Source organism: Saccoglossus kowalevskii, chromosome 3 (assembly GCF_978046115.1).
Source record: "Saccoglossus kowalevskii chromosome 3, keSacKowa6.1, whole genome shotgun sequence".
In the NCBI taxonomy this organism is placed as follows: domain Eukaryota; kingdom Metazoa; phylum Hemichordata; class Enteropneusta; family Harrimaniidae; genus Saccoglossus; species Saccoglossus kowalevskii.
In genome coordinates this window covers 9288658-9313833 of record NC_140643.1, presented here as the reverse complement: position 1 = coordinate 9313833, position 25176 = coordinate 9288658, and the positions used below count along the sequence as shown (strand labels likewise).

The 25176-nt window shown below is 33.8% G+C and overlaps 2 protein-coding genes across 3 annotated transcripts in view; both read left to right on the top strand.

The window, feature by feature from the left end:
* LOC102808292 (mRNA-decapping enzyme 1A-like) overlaps nucleotides 1–56 on the top strand; it is a 61160-nt gene extending 61104 nt beyond the window's left edge. Inside the window, exon 7 of the mRNA XM_085496654.1 lies at nucleotides 42–56. Coding sequence (XP_085352780.1) covers nucleotides 42–56 — 15 coding nt within the window. The remainder of the gene's footprint in view (nucleotides 1–41) is intronic.
* On the top strand, nucleotides 12–23777 carry LOC146747460 (uncharacterized). Of its 2 annotated transcripts, none has more exons than XM_085496740.1 (3): nucleotides 12–246; nucleotides 4424–4708; nucleotides 23605–23777. In XM_085496740.1, the coding sequence occupies exons 1-3, from the start codon at nucleotides 73–75 to the stop codon at nucleotides 23608–23610; spliced, it is 465 nt and encodes a 154-aa protein (XP_085352866.1). In that variant the 5' UTR covers nucleotides 12–72; the 3' UTR covers nucleotides 23611–23777. The 2 variants fall into 2 exon arrangements, with proteins under 2 accessions (XP_085352866.1, XP_006824649.2); XM_006824586.3 differs by lacking the exon at nucleotides 23605–23777 and adding an exon at nucleotides 4916–5360.
* Nucleotides 23778–25176: the final 1399 nt, after the last annotated feature.

Sequence of the window (25176 nt, the reverse complement as noted above, 5' to 3'; positions counted from 1 at the left end):
CCACAAATGATATCACCAGCTTCACAATCTGTTGTGCTTAGTTCTTCCACACATAATAATATTTCCATACCTATGCTTGGTATGCAGACTACAGTAACGCCCTCTGTGTTGACAAAGACTGGACAAACTGGCACCAGTACTACAGTGCAGCCCTTATCAATTGTAGCAAGTAATGCTTTAATCCAAGGTTTTACCACCAGGCAGAGCAGTGCCAATGTTGTAAATAAATCCAGAACCTCTACTTTGGTAAGTTGTTTTGAATTACTTATGGTCACCACTTCTTTTGCAACTGCATACAAAAATAATGGGATTACTGTGAAATATGAAATGTCACAAGTATGCTGCTTGAGGGCGCTGTACAGTTACTGGATCCATGGGTATTTTTCACCTAATTGTGCTCTGAAGTTAACTGCATTCTTCTTCAAGAGAGCAACACAATATTTAAGGTGAAGACAATACTGCAAAAGTATGACATTGTACTTATTGAAAAAAGAGACAATCATATGATGTGCTATTAAGATTAGGACATGCACACATAAACAAAAAGTAGCAAATTGAATGTAATGTGATAAATGGTATATCAAAATTGTTTTGTAATTTTCATATGATTCTTGCTAAAGTCTCGAAATATGTGAAAATTACTAATTTCAATTGTTCAATAAATTTGATATCATGGGTTACTCTCTCTATATATATTGGGGTAAACTATGTCACTAATGTTATTGACGTTACCAACGTAATTGACGTTACCAACGTTATTGACAACACTTTCCTTTGTTTAAATGGGATGCAGATGTGATGAAAATAGAACTCACCAAATACAAACATTTGCAAGATGTTTTTGTTGGAATTTTCGTATGTTATTTTATTAAATTATTACCACAGAACAGAAATGAATTGTATCTTATTGGATTCTTGTTATTATAAACTTGACATTCTTCATTACAACAAGTTTGTGTAATATAGATTTAATTCAACTAAAATTTTGAAAATCTAGTATTACTATAGTGTAAATAACTTGTGTGAATTACACAATAGTTTATTCTTTTACCATGGGTATAGTGCTAATGTCATGCATAAGGCTTGTTTAGTGTAAATTGCACAACGAAAAGTAGAATACTTTCACAAAAATGAAACAAAACAGCACAGATATGTACTTCTGTATGTGAATGTTATTACACGGTAAGCGCATTAGTGTATTTTGGAAAGTGTTTTAACCAACATTGACACTGAAAAATAGATAAATATAGATTTTCCTAATTTTTCTCTCAAAAATACAAACTTCAGTAAATGATTTTGGAACCTCACCCAATTTTTGGTTTTAAAATGCTATGACATTCAATCATGAATTTGAGACATGTTCATTATTTTTATGAATAATCATTAATTACCACACACATTTGTGAAGTCTGACCAATTTTGCCATTTTTGAGACCTAAATTTTGGACTTAAATCAGAAAAAATCATAGAGCAATCCATCCTTAATACAATTTTGTATGGATGTCTGTATTCAACATAAAATGCCATCTAGTTGTCAAATTCAGTGTGCAAAACGATACGATACTCTTAAAACACAAAATTCATGGCAAGTATCTGTGTTATGAGACAGATTCGTATTATTATTTTATATATTAACACATATGATATGTGTTTGAGACAGATTTGATATCATATCCAATTATTATTTTATATATTAACACATATGATATGTGTTATGAGACAGATTTGATATCATATCCAATTATTATTTTATATATTAACACATATGATATGTGTTTGAGACAGATTTGATATCATATCCAATTATTATTTTATATATTAACACATATGATATGTGTTTGAAACAGATTTGATATCATATCCAATTATTATTTTATATATTAACACATATGATATGTGTTATGAGACAGATTTGATATCATATCCAATTATTATTTTATATATTAACACATATGATATGTGTTTGAGACAGATTTGATATCATATCCAATTATTATTTTATATATTAACACATATGATATGTGTTTGAAACAGATTTGATATCATATCCAATTATTATTTTATATATTAACACATATGATATGTGTTATGAGACAGATTTGATATCGCATCCAATTATTATTTTATATATTAACACATATGATGTGTTTGAGACAGATTTGATATCATATCCAATTATTATTTTATATATTAACACATATGATATGTGTTTGAGACAGATTTGATATCATATCCAATTATTATTTTATATATTAACACATATGATATGTGTTTGAAACAGATTTGATATCATATCCAATTATTATTTTATATATTAACACATATGATATGTGTTATGAGACAGATTTGATATCGTATCCAATTATTATTTTATATATTAACACATATGATATGTGTTTGAGACAGATTTGATATCATATCCAATTATTATTTTATATATTAACACATATGATATGTGTTTGAGACAGATTTGATATCATATCCAATTATTATTTTATATATTAACACATATGATATGTGTTTGAAACAGATTTGATATCATATCCAATTATTATTTTATATATTAACACATATGATATGTGTTATGAGACAGATTTGATATCATATCCAATTATTATTTTATATATTAACACATATGATATGTGTTTGAGACAGATTTGATATCATATCCAATTATTATTTTATATATTAACACATATGATATGTGTTTGAAACAGATTTGATATCATATCCAATTATTATTTTATATATTAACACATATGATATGTGTTATGAGACAGATTTGATATCGCATCCAATTATTATTTTATATATTAACACATATGATGTGTTTGAGACAGATTTGATATCATATCCAATTATTATTTTATATATTAACACATATGATATGTGTTTGAGACAGATTTGATATCATATCCAATTATTATTTTATATATTAACACATATGATATGTGTTTGAAACAGATTTGATATCATATCCAATTATTATTTTATATATTAACACATATGATATGTGTTATGAGACAGATTTGATATCGTATCCAATTATTATTTTATATATTAACACATATGATATGTGTTTGAGACAGATTTGATATCATATCCAATTATTATTTTATATATTAACACATATGATATGTGTTTGAGACAGATTTGATATCATATCCAATTATTATTTTATATATTAACACATATGATATGTGTTTGAAACAGATTTGATATCATATCCAATTATTATTTTATATATTAACACATATGATATGTGTTATGAGACAGATTTGATATCGCATCCAATTATTATTTTATATATTAACACATATGATGTGTTTGAGACAGATTTGATATCATATCCAATTATTATTTTATATATTAACACATATGATATGTGTTTGAGACAGATTTGATATCATATCCAATTATTATTTTATATATTAACACATATGATATGTGTTTGAAACAGATTTGATATCATATCCAATTATTATTTTATATATTAACACATATGATATGTGTTATGAGACAGATTTGATATCGTATCCAATTATTATTTTATATATTAACACATATGATATGTGTTTGAGACAGATTTGATATCATATCCAATTATTATTTTATATATTAACACATATGATATGTGTTTGAGACAGATTTGATATCATATCCAATTATTATTTTATATATTAACACATATGATATGTGTTTGAAACAGATTTGATATCATATCCAATTATTATTTTATATATTAACACATATGATATGTGTTATGAGACAGATTTGATATCATATCCAATTATTATTTTATATATTAACACACATGATATGTGTTTGAGACAGATTTGATATCATATCCAATTATTATTTTATATATTAACACACATGATATGTGTTTGAGACAGATTTGATATCATATCCAATTATTATTTTATATATTAACACATATGATATGTGTTATGAGACAGATTTGATATCATATCCAATTATTATTTTATATATTAACACATATGATATGTGTTGTGAGACAGATTTGATATCATATCCAATTATTATTTTATATTAACACATATGATACGTGTTATCCAGCCAAAATAATAATTCATTATAAGTTTTGAGTATAAAAAGCCATCAAAAGTTTAAACAGTGTTTGGCAGGCCAACTAGATTGCATATCATAATGATAGACCATAAAATTATCAAGTATCATGTGACCAATTTAAAGTATGAACTGTATACATACGTACTATGTATGTACAGTACAGAAAAATAATCACTGTGAACCCAGTGACATGATTCAACAGTTTGCATATGCTAGATATTTTTTGTCATTGACAGACTTAGCATTTTGTAATGGTTTGTATGTACTTTTATTGTCCCCTGTTATATTGCCTGTACTGATGATTAACTGAGTTATTATTTATACTTTGCAGCCTTCAGGAGGTACTGTAAAACCTGGCACTGAACTACTATCCCCAATGGTATTCCAAGCCACTGCATCACTACATCAACAATTATCATCTTCACTGCCAAACAATCAAACCAGCACTATGATGGCAGCAGCTGGCAGGTTACCAGGCAACCTAACACAGTTTATGGGTAATACCCCTGGCATATCTTCAATGTCTCATCAACTGCAGATGTCCCATCAACCTCATCAGATGATGTCACCATTGACAAAGGAACAACTCAAACAGACTCTTCTCTCTCTAATACAGGTATGTAACTGACAATCAAATAATAGATTAAATAACTCTCCAAATTTGACCACGTCACAAATTTAGGCTTCTGTTTCTCAGCTACAATGTGTATGAAGAGGTAAATCTGAAAAGCATTTTTTGTGCCTAATTTTCATGATTATTTCACTATCAAATTTGTTATCAGTATCGTTCCAGCCTAAATTACTTTTCCTTATTTCTTTTCAGACTGATGATGACTTCGTTGGAAAGATACATGAAGCATATTTGTTGTCTCTTCGCAAATCCTAGTTCTCCTGTACCATTGAGCTTGATCACCAACCAATGTATTAACAGTGGAGCAGATACTTAAAACCAGCATCTGATCCACAATCAAACTCATCATACACTATATTGTATTTTTCTCGTTTTGTTCAGCTAAGATTACTCTGGTCTGCTGATCTTACTCTGGACCATTGATTTTACACAGAACCATTGATTTTACTCGGGTCACTGAGTTTAGTCTGGACCAGTGAGCTCACTCTGGTCCACATCTTTTACTCTGGTCCAGTGACCTCACACTGGTCCACATCTCTTACTCTGGTCCACTTAGTTTACTCTGGTCCACTTAGTTTACTCTGGTCCACTTAGTTTACTCTGGTCCACTGACATGTCTGTCAAGAAAAAAAAGAAATGCAGTATTATAATGCAGATTTCTTTATCTGTCGTTAGTTATAAAGTCTATATACCAGCTTCAAAACGTGTGGATTCTTCAAAGTATATATATATGCAATGCAACCATTGCCAGCCTGTCTCGGCTGCTGGTTTTGAGATGCCAGCCTGTCTCAGCTGCTGCTTTTGAGATGCCAGCCTGTCTCAGCTGCTGCTTTTGAGATGCCAGCCTGTCTCAGCTGCTGCTTTTGAGATGCCAGCCTGTCTCAGCTGCTGGTTTTGAGATGTCAGCCTGTCTCAGCTGCTGGTTTTGAGATGCCAGCCTGTCTCAGCTGCTGGTTTTTAGATGGCAGCCTGTCTCAGCTGCTGGTTTTGAGATGGCAGCCTGTCTCAGCTGCTGGTTTTGAGATGTCAGCCTGTCTCAGCTGCTGGTTTTGAGATGCCAGCCTGTCTCAGCTGCTGGTTTTTAGATGGCAGCCTGTCTCAGCTGCTGGTTTTGAGATGGCAGCCTGTCTCAGCTGCTGGTTTTGAGATGGCAGCCTGTCTCGGCTGCTGGTTTTGATATGGCAGCCTGTCTCGGCTGCTGGTTTTGATATGGCAGCCTGTCTCGGCTGCTGGTTTTGAGATGGCAGCCTGTCTCGGCTGCTGGTTTTGAGATGGCAGCCTGTCTCGGCTGCTGGTTTTGAGATGGCAGCCTGTCTCGGCTGCTGGTTTTGAGATGGCAGCCTGTCTCGGCTGCTGGTTTTGAGATGACAGCCTGTCTCGGCTGCTGGTTTTGAGATGGTAACCTGTCTCAGCTGCTGGTTTTGAGATGGCAGCCTGTCTCGGCTGCTGGTTTTGAGATGGCAGCCTGTCTCGGCTGCTGGTTTTGAGATGGCAGCCTGTCTCGGCTGCTGGTTTTGAGATGGCAGCCTGTCTCGGCTGCTGGTTTTGAGATGCCAGTCCGTCTCGGCTGCTGGTTTTGAGATGCCAGTCCGTCTCGGCTGCTGGTTTTGAGATGGCAACCCGTCTCAGCTGCTGGTTTTGAGATGGCAACCCGTCTCAGCTGCTGGTTTTGAGATGCCAGTCTCTCTCAGCTGCTGGTTTTGAGATGGCAGCCTGTCTCAGCTGCTGGTTTTGAGATGGCAGCCTGTCTCAGCTGCTGGTTTTGAGATGGCAGCCTGTCTCAGCTGCTGGTTTTGAGATGCCAGCCTGTCTCAGCTGCTGGTTTTGAGATGCCAGCCTGTCTCAGCTGCTGGTTTTGAGATGCCAGCCTGTCTCAGCTGCTGGTTTTGAGATTCCCGCCTGTCTCAGCTGCTGGTTTTGTGATTCCAGCCTGTCTCAGCTGCTGGTTTTGAGATGCCAGCCTGTCTCGACTGCTGGTTTTGAGATGCCAGCCTGTCTCGACTGCTGGTTTTGAGATGCCAGCCTGTCTCGCCTGCTGGTTTTGAGATGCCAGCCTGTCTCGGCTGTTGGTTTTGAGATGCCAGCCTGTCTCGGCTGCTGGTTTTGAGATGCCAGCCTGTCTCGGCTACTGGTTTTGAGATGCCAGCCTGTCTCGGCTGCTGGTTTTGAGATGCCAGCCTGTCTTGGCTGCTGGTTTTGAGATGCCAGCCTGTCTCGGCTGCTGGTTTTGAGATGCCAGCCAGTCTCGGCTGCTGGTTTTGAGATGCCAGCCAGTCTCGGCTGCTGGTTTTGAGATGCCAGCCAGTCTCGGCTGCTGGTTTTGAGATGCCAGCCAGTCTCGGCTGCTGGTTTTGAGATGCCAGCCTGTCTCGGCTGCTGGTTTTGAGATGCCAGCCAGTCTCGACTGCTGGTTTTGAGATGCCAGCCAGTCTCGACTGCTGGTTTTGAGATGCCAGCCAGTCTCGGCTGCTGGTTTTGAGATGTCAGCCTGTCTCGACTGCTGGTTTTGAAATGCCAGGCTGTCTCGGCTGCTGGTTTTGAGATGCCAGCCTGTCTCGGCTGCTGGTTTTGAGATGTCAGCCTGTCTCGACTGCTGGTTTTGAAATGCCAGGCTGTCTCGGCTGCTGGTTTTGAGATGCCAGGCTGTCTCGGCTGCTGGTTTTGAGATGCCAGCCAGTCTCGGCTGCTGGTTTTGAGATGCCAGCCAGTCTCAGCTGCTGGTTTTGAGATGCCAGCCAGTCTCAGCTGCTGGTTTTGAGATGGCAACCCGTCTCGACTGCTGGTTTTGAGATGCCAGCCAGTCTCGACTGCTGGTTTTGAGATGCCAGCCTGTCTTGGCTGCTGGTTTTGAGATGCCAGCCTGTCTCGGCTGCTGGTTTTGAGATGCCAGCCAGTCTCGACTGCTAGTTTTGAGATGCCAGCCAGTCTCGGCTGCTGGTTTTGAGATGCCAGCCAGTCTCGACTGCTGGCATTGAGATGCCAGCTTGTCCCACTACTGGCTTTGAGATGCCAGCCTTTCTCGGCTGCCAATTAAGAGATGCCAGGCTTGCAAGCTGGATCAACAGATGATTAATATAGCTGTGTGACAGATTACTACGGAGCAACTATGAGATCATTGTATTCTTCAATGAGATGTTTTTAATTTAATCCACTTAACATGATCAGTACTAAACACTGAGCAAGTAATTGCAGCTATCAATTCTTGAAGCTAGCATATTGTTTTGCCTTTATGTGCAATATGATTATTTAGTAGATAATTCATTGTGTTGGATTACTGTCTGCTAATTCTTTCATGTGTACAGTCAGTAGAGTTTTATTTTTACCACTGACTGCCAACTTTTTAAACTACATATTAACTGTATAGCATTTTCTTAAAAAAAAACAGAAATAACTGTTGATAACTGTACTAAATGTGTTTGCTTAGTTTATCCATATATTCTTGTGGTTTGCGATTTTTCTGTCAGTATTTATAGTCAATGCCAAGATCCCTTCCTTCGAAGTATATTACTATGTGTACCTAGCTCAGTTCAGTCCAAGCAGAAGTTTATGTGAGAGTCCATTTTATCAATGACACAGGGACAGGCAACTGCAGTATTTCTCTTGAATTGAAATGTAATTTTGAGTGTTCGGTGTGCAATATTTGAATATATAATCTTTATTCATTGATTCTTTGCCACAGTACATGAGCAGTAGTGCCTAAAATAGTCTGTTGTGAAATTATTTGGTACAGCATGTTTTTAAAAACTGGTTACAAAAACTACTGGAAAGGGGTTACTAAGTATATGGCACTTGTGGATTTGTTGTGCTCATCCAAACGCTTAACAGAATGCACAAAACATTGTTCTATTCCTTGGATGTTTACTGCTGTTGCTTGTCTCTGTATTCTTTAGTTTTTGTTTTTAGTTGGCTTTCACTCCCCATAAAGCGGATACCATTGCCATTTGTAGTATTCACAAATATTACTAAGATTACTCCCCAAGTTTAACCAAACTGAATGTTGTGCTCAGACTTTTCAGTATTTTATAGTGGCCTACATTAGAGAAACCCATTTGGTACTTTGTTTACAGAATCTTTTTATAATTGACAAATTATGCAGTACAAGTTTTCCAGTCTTGAGCACCAAAACAATCTGAATAAGACAGGACCTTGGTTGATTGAAACAAAATTCATGTTTACTCTTGTAAATAATGGCATCATAAAGTAATTGTGTTTTGTAATGTTGCAGAAGATTGTGTTTTAGATTGTTGGTGACCTTGTTGCTATCTGATTGATGGCAGTAGTTGTGGCAATCATGAACGGGCTGTTCATATTGAACAAATGCTAACTATAGGGAGGAGGTTTACTGGGGCTGAGATTTGTTATTACATAATATCATATTCATTCCAAGTGATTAGATTATTTATACTTTTGTTCAAAGTGACCTTTGGTTTTTTGTCGAGTTTGCAGAGTGTTCTAATTGAACCACAACTTCAAATTGTATTGTATGATTTTACATCCATTTTGTGACCGTTTTATACTGAACATCTGTCTCAGAAATTCAGACTCATATAAGAACAGATTGGCTGATATTATTCCAGACTTGATTGACAACAGACTGACTGTTTCATCAACACTTGATATTATTCCGGACTTCATTGATAACAGACTGACTGTTTCATCAACACATGATATTATTCCAGACTTCATTGACAACAGACTGACTTTCATCAACACTTGATATTATTCCAGACTTCATTGATAACAGACTGACCGTTTCATCAACACTTTATATTATTCCGGACTTCATTGATAACAGACTGACTGTTTCATCAACACTTGATATTATTCCGGACTTCATTGACAACAGACTGACTGTTTCATCAACACTTGATATTATTCCAGACTTGATTGATAACAGACTGACTGTTTCATCAATACTTGATATTATTCCAGACTTCATTGATAACAGACTGACTGTTTCATCAACACATGATATTATTCCGGACTTCATTGATAACAGACTGACTGTTTCATCAACACATGATATTATTCCAGACTTCATTGACAACAGACTGACTGTTTCATCAACACTTGATATTATTCCAGATTTGATTGACAACAGACTGACTGTTTCATCAACACATGATATTATTCCGGACTTCATTGATAACAGACTGACTGTTTCATCAACATAGATATTATTCCGGACTTCATTGATAACGGACTGACTGTTTCATCAACACATGATATTATTCCGGACTTCATTGATAACGGACTGACTGTTTCATCAACACATGATATTATTCTGGACTTAATTGATAACAGACTGACTGTTTCATCAACACATGATATTATTCCGGACTTCATTGATAACGGACTGACTGTTTCATCAACACATGATATTAATCTGGACTTCATTGATAACAGACTGACTGTTTCATCAACACATGATATTATTCCGGACTTCATTGATAACGGACTGACTGTTTCATCAACACATGATATTATTCCGGACTTCATTGATAACGGACTGACTGTTTCATCAACACATGATATTATTCTGGACTTCATTGATAACAGACTGACTGTTTCATCAACACATGATATTAATCTGGACTTCATTGATAACAGACTGACTGTTTCATCAACACTTGATATTATTCCAGACTTCATTGATAACAGACTGACTGTTTCATCAACACGTGATATTAATCTGGACTTCATTGATAACAAACTGACTGTTTCATCAACACTTGATATTAATCTGGACTACATTGATAACGGACTGACTGTTTCATCAACACTTGATATTATTCCAGACTTCATTGATAACAGACTGACTGTTTCATCAACACTTTATATTATTTTGGACTCGATTGATAACAGACTGACTGTTTCACATGATATTCCTTTAATTTTAACAGCACAGTGTTTTATTAAAATTAGCTTTTTTTTTGGACAGCCCTTCAAGACAAAAAAATAGATTCCATCGAAATCCTCAGGCGCCCCTAAAGGTAATGGAGCAGTTACTCTTTAAAGACAATAAGTTACACCAAGCTCAGTTTGGGGTCTGTTCTGTATTGATGGCTTGGGCAATATAATTTAACCTGTGTGTTTATTTTCAAAGAAACGATTGCTTTCTTGTTATTTTTCTTTAGACTTTGAAATAGTGTATTAAAAGTGCACTTTAGTGCATGTAAAACAAAATCAAAAAAAGTAAAATTTCACTGAACCAATAAAAGTAAGCTTACTTTTGCCTTAAATGGCTATGTTCAGTAAGATAACAGCTACAAAAAAAGTTGTAGCTGCTTTATTTTCAAGTTTCTATATTCACTTTTATTTTCAGCAGATTCAGTAATATGTACATCTGCAAAGATTTTTACTGATGTGTTTATTCCAATGTTGTAGTCAGTAAAGGTGATAACCTTTGCACATTCATGAGGACCAACCTCAGCTCTTTCAAATGTATTACAACTAGTTTGGTTGAAATTATATTTGTAAATTTCTATATTTAAAAGTTTTTGGCTAAAAAGAGTAAAGCTGTACTACTTTGTGTAAAATGTAAATTTCAGAGTTTTTAAGACATTTTTTGCTTTGCAATTTATCGATAGTGTAACTTTAAGCATCTGCATTTTTTAGATGGTTTTTACATTTTTTAATCTTGAAAAGTTGTTCAAACTAAAGGTTAATTTTAAATGAAACACAAATTTACTACAGGTTTGTTTTTAAAAGATTACAAGTCGTCTCATGTATTAACGTTATGTTTCTAACTTACAAATTGATTTATTTTTGTAATAAAGTTTTGTTTTTTGGTGTTCTTTAACACCATAATACCTCTTTGTATTATTTGTTTATGGGTATTTGATGAGTATAGACTCCTGTAACTGGTTTAGTGTAATATATTGGTAAACAATGGTACAGTATAGTTCCTTGTAACTGGATTAGTGTAATATATTGGTAAATTCTGGTACAGTATGAATCCCTGTAACTGGTTTAGTGTAATATATTGATAAACAATGGTACAGTATAGTTCTCTGTAACTGGATTAGTGTAATATATTGGTAAACATGGTACAGTATAGTTCACTGTAACTGGTTTAGTGTAATATAATGTTAAATTCTGGTACAGTATGAATCCCTATGACTGGTTTAGTGTAATATATTTGTAATTAATGGTATAGTATTGATCTCTGTAATTGGTTCAGTGTACTATATTGATGAACAATGGTACAGTATAGTTCCCTGTAACTGGCTCAGTGTAATAAATTGGTAAACATGGTACAGTATAATTCCCTGTAACTGGTTTAGTGTAATATATTGTTAAACAATGATACGATATTGATCTCTATGACTGGTTTAGTGTAATATATATTGGTAAACAATGGTACTATATAGTTTTCTGTAACTGGTTTAGTGTAATATATTGGTAAATAATGGTACAGTATTGATCCCTGTAACTGGTTTAGTGTAACATATTTGTAAATAATGACACAGTATTGATCCCTATAACTGGTTTAGTGTAATATATTGATAAATAATGGTATAGCATTGATCCCTGTAATTGGTTCAGTGTAATATATTGATAAACATCGGTACAGTATAGTTCCCTGTAACTGGTTTAGTGTAATATATTGGTAAATAATGGTACAGTATTGATCCCTGTAACTGGTTTAGTGTAACATATTTGTAAATAATGACACAGTATTGATCCCTATAACTGGTTTAGTGTAATATATTGATAAATAATGGTATAGCATTGATCCCTGTAATTGGTTCAGTGTAATATATTGATAAACATCGGTACAGTATAGTTCCCAGTAACTGGCTTAGTGTCATATATTGTTAAACAATGGTATAGTATGGTTCCCTGTAACTGGCTTAGTGTAATATATTTTTAAATTCTGGGATAGTATGAATCCCTGTGACTGGTTTAGTGGAATATATTGTTAAACAATGGTACGGTATTGATCTCTGTGACTGTTTCAGTGTAATATATTGGTAATTAATGGTTTAGCATTGATCTCTGTAATTGACTCAGTGTAAAATATTGATAAACAATGGTACAGTATAGTTCCCTGTAACTGGCTCAGTGTAATATATTGGTAAACGATTGTACAGTATGGATCCCTGTAACTGGCTTAGTGTAATATATTGGTAAACAATGGTACAGTATAGTTCTCTGTAACTAGCTTAGTGTAATATATTGGTAAAAATGGTACAGTATTGATCCCCTTAATTGGTTTAGTGTAATATATTGGTAAACGACAGTACAGTATGGATCCCTCTAACTGGCTTAGTGTAATATATTGGTAAACAATGGTACAGTATAGTTCCCTGTAACTGGCTCAGTGTAATATATTGGTAAACATGGTACAGTATAGTTCCCTGTAACTGGTTTAGTGTAATATATTGATAAATAATGGTACAGTATTGATCCCTGTAACTGGTTTAGTGTAACATATTTGTAAATAATGACACAGTATTGATCCCTATAACTGGTTTAGTGTAATATATTGATAAATAATGGTATAGCATTGATCCCTGTAATTGGTTCAGTGTAATATATTGATAAACATCGGTACAGTATAGTTCCCTGTAACTGGCTTAGTGTAATATATTGGTAAACAATTTTACAGTATAGTTCCCAGTAACTGGCTTAGTGTCATATATTGTTAAACAATGGTATAGTATAATTCCCTGTAACTGGTTTAGTGTAATATATTGTTAAACAATGGTACGATATTGATCTCTATGACTGGTTTAGTGTAATATATATTGGTAAACAATGGTACTATATAGTTTTCTGTAACTGGTTTAGTGTAATATATTGGTAAATAATGGTACAGTATTGATCCCTGTAACTGGTTTAGTGTAACATATTTGTAAATAATGACACAGTATTGATCCCTATAACTGGTTTAGTGTAATATATTGATAAATAATGGTATAGCATTGATCCCTGTAATTGGTTCAGTGTAATATATTGATAAACATCGGTACAGTATAGTTCCCTGTAACTGGTTTAGTGTAATATATTGGTAAATAATGGTAGAGTATTGATCCCTGTAACTGGTTTAGTGTAACATATTTGTAAATAATGACACAGTATTGATCCCTATAACTGGTTTAGTGTAATATATTGATAAATAATGGTATAGCATTGATCCCTGTAATTGGTTCAGTGTAATATATTGATAAACATCGGTACAGTATAGTTCCCAGTAACTGGCTTAGTGTCATATATTGTTAAACAATGGTATAGTATGGTTCCCTGTAACTGGCTTAGTGTAATATATTTTTAAATTCTGGGATAGTATGAATCCCTGTGACTGGTTTAGTGGAATATATTGTTAAACAATGGTACGGTATTGATCTCTGTGACTGTTTCAGTGTAATATATTGGTAATTAATGGTTTAGCATTGATCTCTGTAATTGACTCAGTGTAAAATATTGATAAACAATGGTACAGTATAGTTCCCTGTAACTGGCTCAGTGTAATATATTGGTAAACGATTGTACAGTATGGATCCCTGTAACTGGCTTAGTGTAATATATTGGTAAACAATGGTACAGTATAGTTCTCTGTAACTAGCTTAGTGTAATATATTGGTAAAAATGGTACAGTATTGATCCCCTTAATTGGTTTAGTGTAATATATTGGTAAACGACAGTACAGTATGGATCCCTCTAACTGGCTTAGTGTAATATATTGGTAAACAATGGTACAGTATAGTTCCCTGTAACTGGCTCAGTGTAATATATTGGTAAACATGGTACAGTATAGTTCCCTGTAACTGGTTTAGTGTAATATATTGATAAATAATGGTACAGTATTGATCCCTGTAACTGGTTTAGTGTAACATATTTGTAAATAATGACACAGTATTGATCCCTATAACTGGTTTAGTGTAATATATTGATAAATAATGGTATAGCATTGATCCCTGTAATTGGTTCAGTGTAATATATTGATAAACATCGGTACAGTATAGTTCCCTGTAACTGGCTTAGTGTAATATATTGGTAAACAATTTTACAGTATAGTTCCCAGTAACTGGCTTAGTGTCATATATTGTTAAACAATGGTATAGTATGGTTCCCTGTAACTGGCTTAGTGTAATATATTTTTAAATTCTGGGACAGTATGAATCCCTGTGACTGGTTTAGTGGAATATATAGTTAAACAATGGTACGGTATTGATCTCTGTGACTGTTTCAGTGTAATATATTGGTAATTAATGGTTTACCATTGATCTCTGTAATTGACTCAGTGTAAAATATTGATAAACAATGGTACAGTATAGTTCCCTGTAACTGGCTCAGTGCAATATATTGGTAAACAATGGTATAGTATGGTTCCCTGTAACGGGCTTAGTTAAATATATTGGTAAATAATGATATAGTATGGTTCCCTGTAACTGGTTCTGTGCAATATATTGGTAAACAATGGTATAGTATGGATCCCTATAACTGGCTTAGTGTAATATATTGGTAAACATTTATACTATATAGTTCCCTGTAACTGGCTTAGTGTAATATATTGGTAAACAATTTTACAGTATAGTTCCCTGTAACTGGCTTAGTGTAATATATAGGTAAACGATCGTACAGTACGGATCCTTGTAACTGGCTTAGTGTAATGTATTGGTAAACAATGGTACAGTATTGATCCCTGTAACTTGTTTAGTGTAATATAATTGTAAACGATAGTAGAGTATGGATACCTCTAACTAGCTTAGTGAAATATATTGGTAAACATTGGTACTATATAGTTCCCTGTAACTGGCTTAGTGTAATATATTGGTAAACAATGGTATAGTATGGTTCCCTGAAACTGGCTTAGTGTAATATATTGATAAATAATGGTACAGTATTGATGCTTGTAACTGGTTTAGTGTAAAATATTGATAAACAATGGTTCAGTATAGTTCCCTGTAACTGCCTTAGTGTAATATATTGGTAAACATGGTACAGTATAGTTCCCTGTAACTGGTTTAGAGTAATACATTGATTAATAATGGTACAGTATTGATCCCTGTAACTGGTTTAGTGTAACATATTTGTAAATTATGGTACAGTATAGTTCCCTGTAACTGGCTTAGTGTAATATATTGGTAAACAATGGTACAGTATAGTTCCCTGTAACTGTGTAATATATTGGTAAACATGGTACAGTATAGTTCCCTGTAACTGGTTTAGTGTAATATATTGATAAATAATGGTACAGTATTGATGCTTGTAACTGATTTAGTGTAACATATTTGTAAATAATGACACAGTATTGATCTTTATAACTGGTTCAGTGTAAAATATTGATAAACAATGGTTCAGTATAGTTCCCTGTAACTGCCTTAGTGTAATATATTGGTAAATATTGATATAGTATGGTTCCCTGTAACTGGCTCTGTGCAATATATTGGTAAACAATGGTATAGTATGGTTCCCTATAACTGGCTTAGTGTAATATATTGGTAAATAATGCTATAGTATGGTTCCCTGTAACTGGTTTAGTGTAATATATTGGTAAACAATTTTACAGTATAGTTCCATGTAACTGGCTCAGTGTAATATATTTGTAAACATGGTATAGTATGATTCCCTGTAACTGGCTTAGTGTAATATATTGTTAAATTCTGGCACAGTATGAATCCCTGTGACTGTTTTAGTGTAATATATTGGTAATTGATGGTTTAGCATTGATCTCTGTAATTGGTTCATAGTAAAATATTGATAAACTATGGTACAGTATAGTTCCCTGTAACTGCCTTAGTGTAATATATTGATAAGTAATGGTACAGTATAGTTCCCTGTAACTAGTTTAGTGTAATATATTGGTAAACGATAGTACAGTATGGATCCCTCTAACTGGCTTAGTGTAATATATTGGTAAACATTGGTACTATATAGTTCCCCGTAACTGGCTTAGTGTAATATATTGGTAAATAATGGTAAAGTATTGATCCCTGTAACTGGTTTATTGTAATATATTGTTAAATTCTGGTACAGTATGAATCCCTGTAACTGGTTTAGTGTAATATATTGTTAAACAATGGTACAGTATAGTTCCATGTAACTGGCTTAGTGTAATATATTGGTAAACAATGGTACAGTATTGATCCATGTAACTGGCTTAGTGTAATATATTGGTAAACAATTGTACAGTATAGTTCCCTGTAACTGGCTTAGTGTAATATATTGGTTAACAATCGTACAGTATAGTTCCCTGTAACTGGCTCAGTGTAATATATTGGTAAACATAGTACAGTATAGTTCCCTGTAACTGGTTTAGTGCAATATATTGGTAAATAATGGTACAGTATTGATCCCTGCAACTGGTTTAGTGTAATATATTTGTATTTAATGGTACAGTATGAATCCCTGTAACTGGTTTAGTGTAATATATTGTTAAACAATGTTACAATATAGTTCCCTGTAACTGGCTTAGTGTAATATATTGGTAAACAATGGTACACTATAGTTCCCTGTAACTGGCTCAGTGTAATAAATTGGTAAACATGGTACAGTATAGTTCCCTGTAACTGGCTTAGTGTAATATATTGGTAAACATGGTACAGTATAGTTCTCTGTAACTAGCTTAGTGTAATATATTGGTAAAAATGGTACAGTATTGATCCCTTTAACTGGTTTAGTGTAATATATTGGTAAACGACAGTACAGTCTGGATCCCTCTAACTGGCTTAGTGTAATATATTGGTAAACAATGGTACAGTATAGTTCTCTGTAACTAGCTTAGTGTAATATATTGGAAAACGATTGTACAGTATGGATCCCTCTAACTGGCTTAGTGTAATATATTGGTAAACAATGGTACAGTATAGTTCCCTGTAACTGGCTTAGTGTAATATATTGGAAAACGATTGTACAGTATGGATCCCTCTAACTGGCTTAGTGTAATATATTGGTAAACATTTGTACAATATAGTTCTCTGTAACTGGCTTAGTGTAATATAATGGTAAACAATTTTACAGTATAGTTCCCTGTAACTGGCTTAGTGTAATATATTGGTAAACAATGGTATAGTATGGTTCCCTGTAACTGGCTTAGTGTAATATATTGTTAAATTCTGGGACAGTATGAATCCCTGTGACTGGTTTAGTGGAATATATTGTTAAACAATGGTACGGTATTGATCTCTGTGACTGTTTTAGTGTAATATATTGGTAATTAATGGTTTAGCATTGATCTCTGTAATTGACTCAATGTAAAATATTGATAAACAATGGTACAGTATAGTTCCCTGTAACTGGTTTAGTGTAATATATTGATTAATAATGGTGCAGTATTGATCCCTGTAACTGGTTTAGTGTAACATATTTGTAAATTATGGTACAGTATAGTTCCCTGTAACTGGCTTAGTGTAATATATTGGTAAACAATGGTACAGTATAGTTCCCTGTAACTGGCTCAGTGTAATATATTGGTAAACATGGTACAGTATAGTTCCCTGTAACTGGTTTAGTGTAATATATTGATAAATAATGGTACAGTATTGATCCCTGTAACTGGTTTAGTGTAACATATTTGTAAATAATGACACAGTATTGATCCCTATAACTGGTTTAGTGTAATATATTGATAAATAATTGTATAGCATTGATCCCTGTAATTGGTTCAGTGTAATATATTGATAAACATCGGTACAGTATAGTTCCCTGTAACTGGCTTAGTGTAATATATTGGTAAACAATTTTACAGTATAGTTCCCAGTAACTGGCTTAGTGTCATATATTGTTAAACAATGGTATAGTATGGTTCCCTGTAACTGGCTTAGTGTAATATATTTTTAAATTCTGGGACAGTATGAATCCCTGTGACTGGTTTAGTGGAATATATTGTTAAACAATGGTACGGTATTGATCTCTGTGACTGTTTCAGTGTAATATATTGGTAATTAATGGTTTACCATTGATCTCTGTAATTGACTCAGTGTAAAATATTGATAAACAATGGTACAGTATAGTTCCCTGTAACGGGCTTAGTTAAATATATTGGTGAACAATTTCACAGTATTCTTCCCTGTAACTGGCTTAGTGTAATATATTTTTAAATAATGGTAAAGTATTGATCCATGTAACTGGTTTATTGTAATATATTGTTAAATTCTGGTACAGTATGAATCCCTGTAACTGGTTTAGTGTAATATATTGTTAAACAATGGTACAGTATAGTTCCATATAACTGGCTTAGTGTAATATATTGGTAAACAATGGTACAGTATTGATCTCTGTAACTGGCTTAGTGTAATATATTGGTATACAATGGTACAGTATTAATCCATGTAACTGGTTTAGTGTAATATATTGGTAAACGATAGTACAGTATGGATCCCTGTAACTGGCTTAGTGTAATATATTGGTAAACATTGGTACTATATAGTTCCCTGTAACTGGCTTAGTGTAATATATTGGCATACGACCGTACATTACGGATCCCTCTAACTGGCTTAGTGTAATATATTGGTAAACATTGGTACTATATAGTTCCCTGTAACTGGCTTAGTGTAATATATTGCTATACGACCGTACATTACGGATCCCTGTAACTGGCTTAGTGTAATATGTTGGTAAACAATTGTACAGTATAGTTCCCTGTAACTGGCTTAGTGTAATATATTGGTTAACGATCGTACAGTATGGATCCCTGTAACTGGCTTAGTGTAATATATTGTTAAATTCTGGGACAGTATGAATCCCTGTGACTGGTTTAGTGGAATATATTGTTAAACAATGGTACGGTATTGATCTCTGTGACTGTTTTAGTGTAATATATTGGTAATTAATGGTTTAGCATTGATCTCTGTAATTGACTCAGTGTAAAATATTGATAAACAATGGTACAGTATAGTTCCCTGTAACTGGTTTAGTGTAATATATTGATTAATAATGGTACAGTATTGATCCCTGTAACTGGTTTAGAGTAACATATTTGTAAATTATGGTACAGTATAGTTCCCTGTAACTGGCTTAGTGTAATATATTGGTAAACATGGTACAGTATAGTTCCCTGTAACTGGTTTAGTGTAATATATTGATAAATAATGGTACAGTATTGATCCCTGTAACTGGTTTAGTGTAACATATTTGTAAATAATGACACAGTATTCATCCCTATAACTGGTTTAGTGTAATATATTGATAAATAATGGTATAGCATTGATCCCTGTAATTGGTTCAGTGTAATATATTGATAAACATCGGTACAGTATAGTTCCCTGTAACTGGCTTAGTGTAATATATTGGGAAACAATTTTACAGTATAGTTCCCAGTAACTGGCTTAGTGTCATATATTGTTAAACAATGGTATAGTATGGTTCCCTGTAACTGGCTTAGTGTAATATATTTTTAAATTCTGGGACAGTATGAATCCCTGTGACTGGTTTAGTGGAATATATTGTTAAACAATGGTACGGTATTGATCTCTGTGACTGTTTCAGTGTAATATATTGGTAATTAATGGTTTACCATTGATCTCTGTAATTGACTCAGTGTAAAATATTGATAAACAATGGTACAGTATAGTTCCCTGTAACTGGCTCAGTGCAATATATTGGTAAACAATGGTATAGTATCGTTCCCTGTAACGGGCTTAATTAAATATATTGGTAAATAATGATATAGTATGGTTCCCTGTAACTGGTTCTGTGCAATATATTGGTAAACAATGGTATAGTATGGATCCCTATAACTGGCTTAGTGTAATATATTGGTGAACATTGGTACTATATAGTTCCCCGTAACTGGCTTAGTGTAATATATTGGTAAACAATTTCACAGTATTCTTCCCTGTAACTGGTTTATTGTAATATATTGTTAAATTCTGGTACAGTATGAATCCCTGTAACTGGTTTAGTGTAATATATTGTTAAACAATGGTACAGTATAGTTCCATGTAACTGGCTTAGTGTAATATATTGGTAAACAATGGTACAGTATTGATCTATGTAACTGGCTTAGTGTAATATATTGGTATACAATGGTACAGTATTAATCCATGTAACTGGTTTAGTGTAATATATTGGTAAACGATAGTACAGTATGGATCCCTGTAACTGGCTTAGTGTAATATATTGGTAAACATTGGTACTATATAGTTCCCTGTAACTGGCTTAGTGTAATATATTGGTATACGACCGTACATTACGGATCCCTCTAACTGGCTTAGTGTAATATATTGGTAAACATTGGTACTATATAGTTCCGTGTAACTGGCTTAGTGTAATATATTGGTATACGACCGTACATTACGGATCCCTGTAACTGGCTTTGTGTAATATGTTGGTAAACAATTGTACAGTATAGTTCCCTGTAACTGGCTTAGTGTAATATATTGGTTAACGATCGTACAGTATGGATCCCTGTAACTGGCATAGTGTAATATATTGGTAAACAATGGTACAGTATAGTTCCCTGTAACTGGCTCAGTGTAATACATTGGTAAACATAGTACAGTATAGTTCCCTCTAACTGGTTTAGTGCAATATATTGGTAAATAATGGTACAGTATTGATCCCTGTAACTGGTTTTGTGTAATATATTTGTATTTAATGGTACAGTATGGATCCCTGTAACTGGCTTAGTGTAATATATTGGTAAACAATGGTACAGTATAGTTCCCTGTAACTGGCTTAATGTAATATGTTGGTAAACAATGATACAGTATTGATCTCTGTAACTAGCTTAGTGTAATATATTGGTAAACAATGGTACAGTATTGATCTCTGTAACTAGCTTAGTGTAATATATGGGTAAACATGGTACAGTATGGATCCCTGTAACTGGCTTAGTGTAATATATTGGTAAACAATGGTACAGTATAGTTCTCTGTAACTAGCTTAGTGTAATATATTGGTAAAAATGGTACAGTATTGATCCCTTTAACTGGTTTAGTGTAATATATTGGTAAACGACAGTACAGTATGGATCCCTCTAACTAGCTTAGTGTATTATATTGTTAAACATTGGTAGTATATATTGTTCCCTGTAACTGGCTTAGTGTAATATATTGGTAAACAATGGTACAGTATAGTTCCCTGTAACTGGCTTAGTGTAATATATTGCAAAACGGTTGTACAGTATGGATCCCTGTAACTGGCTTAGTGTAATATATTGGTAAACAATGGTACAGTATAGTTTCCTGTAACTGGTTTAATGTAATATATTGATAAATAATGGAACAGTATTGATCCCTGTAACTGGTTTAGTGTAACATATTTGTAAATAATGGTACAGTATTGATCCCTGTAACTGGTTTAGTGTAATATATTTGTAAACAATGGTACAGTATAGTTCCCTGTAACAGATTCAGCGTAATAAATTGGTAAACATGGTAGAGTATAGTTCACTGTAACTGGCTTAGTGTAATATATTGGTAAATAATGGTAAAGTATTGATCTCTATAACTGGCTTAGTGTACTATATTGGTAAACAATTTTACAGTATAGTTCCCTGTATCTGGCTTAGTGTAATATATTGGTAAACAATGGTACAGTATAGTTCCCTGTAACTGGCTCAGTGTAATATATTGGTAAACATGGTACAGTATAGTTCCATGTAACTGATTTAGTGTAATATATTGATTAATAATGGTACAGTATTGATCCCTGTATCTGGCTTAGTGTAATATATTGGTAAACAATGGTACAGTATTGATCCCTGTAACTGGCTTAGTGTAATATATTGGTAAACAATGGTACAGTATAGTTCCCTGTAATTGGTTTAGTGTAATATATTGGTAAACATGGTTCAGTATAGTTCCCTGTAACTGATTTAGTGTAATATATTGGTAAGTAATGGTACAGTATTGATCCCTGTAACTGGTTTTGTGTAATATATTGGTAAACATGGTACAGTATAGTTCCCTGTAACTGGTTTAGTGTAACATATTTGTAAATAATGGTACAGTATAGTTCCCTGTAACTGGCTCAGTGTAATATATTGGTAAACATGGTACATTGTAGTTCCCTGTAACTGGTTTAGTGTAATATATCGGTAAACAGTGGTACAGTATAGTTCCCTGTAACTGGCTTAGTGTAATATATTGGTAAACATGGTACAGTATAGTTCCCTGTAACTGCCTCAATGTAATATATTGGTAAACAATGGTACAGTATTGATCCCTGTAACTGGTTTAGTGTAATATATTGTTTTATTCTGGTACAGTATGAATCCCTGTGACTGGTTTAGTGTAATATATTTTTAAACAATGGCACGGTATCGTTCCCTGTAACTGGCTTAGTGTCATATATTAGTAAACAATGGTACAGTATAGTTCCCTGTAACTGGCTCAGTGTAATATATTGGTAAACATGGTACAGTATAGTTCCCTGTAACTGGTTTAGTGTAATATATTGGTAAATAATGGTACAATATTGATCCCTGTAACTGGTTTAGTGTAATATATTGGTAAACATGGTACAGTATAGTTCCCTGTAGCTGGTTTAGTGTAATATATTGATAAATAATGGTACAGTATTGATTCCTGTAACTGGCTTAGTGTAATATATTGGTAAACAATGGTACAGTATAGTTCCCTGTAACTGGCTCAGTGTAATGTGTTGGTAAACATGGTACAGTCTAGTTCCCTGTAACTGGTTTAGTGTAATATATTGTTAAATTCTGGTGCAGTATGAATCCCTGGGACTGGTTTATTCATTCACAGACTCTAAGTAACTAAGTTTGCTCTGATAGACGAATTCATTACTTATAGGTGCACAAGAAAAGAGTTTACTTTTTTATTGTGTAGCCTATGAATACGAGGGAAAATCGACGATTAACATTGTTTACATAAGTATCGATGAGGTGGTGGATTGACGAACATCTTGCCGACTGAGGGCAGTGTTACATTAGCTAACTAAGTTATATTCCGTGTTAATTATTTCAGGTGTAATCAGGACAGAAGTATCCACGGAAGCAATATACGAATCTGAGTTCGAGAAAGCAAAAGTTGACACAGCATAACATTGTATCAGTCTCATTATTCTACAACAGAAATCACTATCTGTGTAATTTCTTTCACGCATTTTTTCAATAAATAGATCACGTTTCTGTAACAAATCGTTTAGATTATTACATGTTCGAGCATACCGAATGGTTTCACCTTTGATAAATTCATTTGAATACTGATGTGGAATGACAAAAATTACGTTTATTGAAATATTGAAACGTTTCCGTTGTCTTGCGTTAGGGAATATTCAAATGTGAGCCGGTATTTTTTATGAAGCATGTTGGCTTCCTTAACAAATGTGTTTAATTCTAGTACTAACATGAAGATGTCATTTCGAAAGCGGTACAAAGTTTTGATATTTTGAGCACTGAGTAGTAAAAATCGATTTTCCAGTGGGTGGAATGTTATTATGTAAGCAATCTCAGGCGAAGCTGGTGATCCCATGCTAATTCCGCATGTTGGGGTAGGTATAGAATAGGTTAGAATAACGTGCCATAGTTTGAAATTTATGAAAATAATGGTTTCAAATACTCAATCCATATTATCACGGCGCACCTTTAAACTCGTACAGGACAGGACTGACACAGACAATACTCTAACTCATGTATAAAAATTAGATCACTGTGTGTCCTTTTCGAGACACAATATATACAGATTTTCACTCAACGTGAATCACTATGATGCACGTTGTTGTTCGTAAATCAGAAGAAAATCAGTTCAGAAAATAAGTGTTGACACCGTTATTGAAATGTACAAAATGTTATCTATACAGATATGTTGAATAAATTGAAATACACTATTAATAGTAAAAATGCATTGCTCATTTTAAAAAGTTAAAGGCGCATGTTAATTACGTATATTTCCATAACTATATATATTTCCATAATCTTTGTACAGAAAACTTACTTTCTGACCTCAGTATGTAGCATATTTGTATCGGGTCTGTGGTTACGCTCACTTGTGAACAGTTTTCCGTAACGAATACGACGACCAACACTCGTTTGTCGAAATAGGGTGGTCCTATGACATTGGTGCTAAAGTGTTTTTTGTTTTTTCTGGCCCTGAAATCACCACCGTAGGGTATTTGTGTCGGATAATTATATATTTCGCATGGTTCATTCATTTATTCACATTTTTCTGCAAAAATTATCGAAAACGAACAATTTAGGCCCAAATTTATACTGTGAAAAATTATTATATTGTTTTCAATGTTTATTGTGCTAAGGAACATTTTACTACAAACATTTTCAAAATTGTCTGTAATTGTGTCGATTTTAAAATAGCGTTCGCTAGCTTCACCCTAGTTGCTCTACTATTGAGGTCGGTATGTTAGGGCATTGAAACAATACTAAAATGAAGCCCTTAAAAGTTTCCCAATTTAAAGTGCTAATCAGCACCGGCTTGAGATCATTCATATAGAAGTAAACCGGACCATACCGTACCGAGCGTCAAAATCCTGGCGAGCGTCGGTTGAGTAAGTCGCTCGGGGTTAGATCGAAGTCACAGTAG

Bases quoted from the DNA above. Each gene is read 5' to 3' on its own strand.
- LOC146747460 (XM_006824586.3), top strand. From the start codon at position 73: ATGCTTGGTATGCAGACTACAGTAACGCCCTCTGTGTTGACAAAGACT. The intron at 247-4,423 runs GTAAGTTGTTTT...TATACTTTGCAG, and splicing joins AATCCAGAACCTCTACTTTG to CCTTCAGGAGGTACTGTAAA. The intron at 4,709-4,915 runs GTATGTAACTGA...ATTTCTTTTCAG, and splicing joins CTCTTCTCTCTCTAATACAG to ACTGATGATGACTTCGTTGG.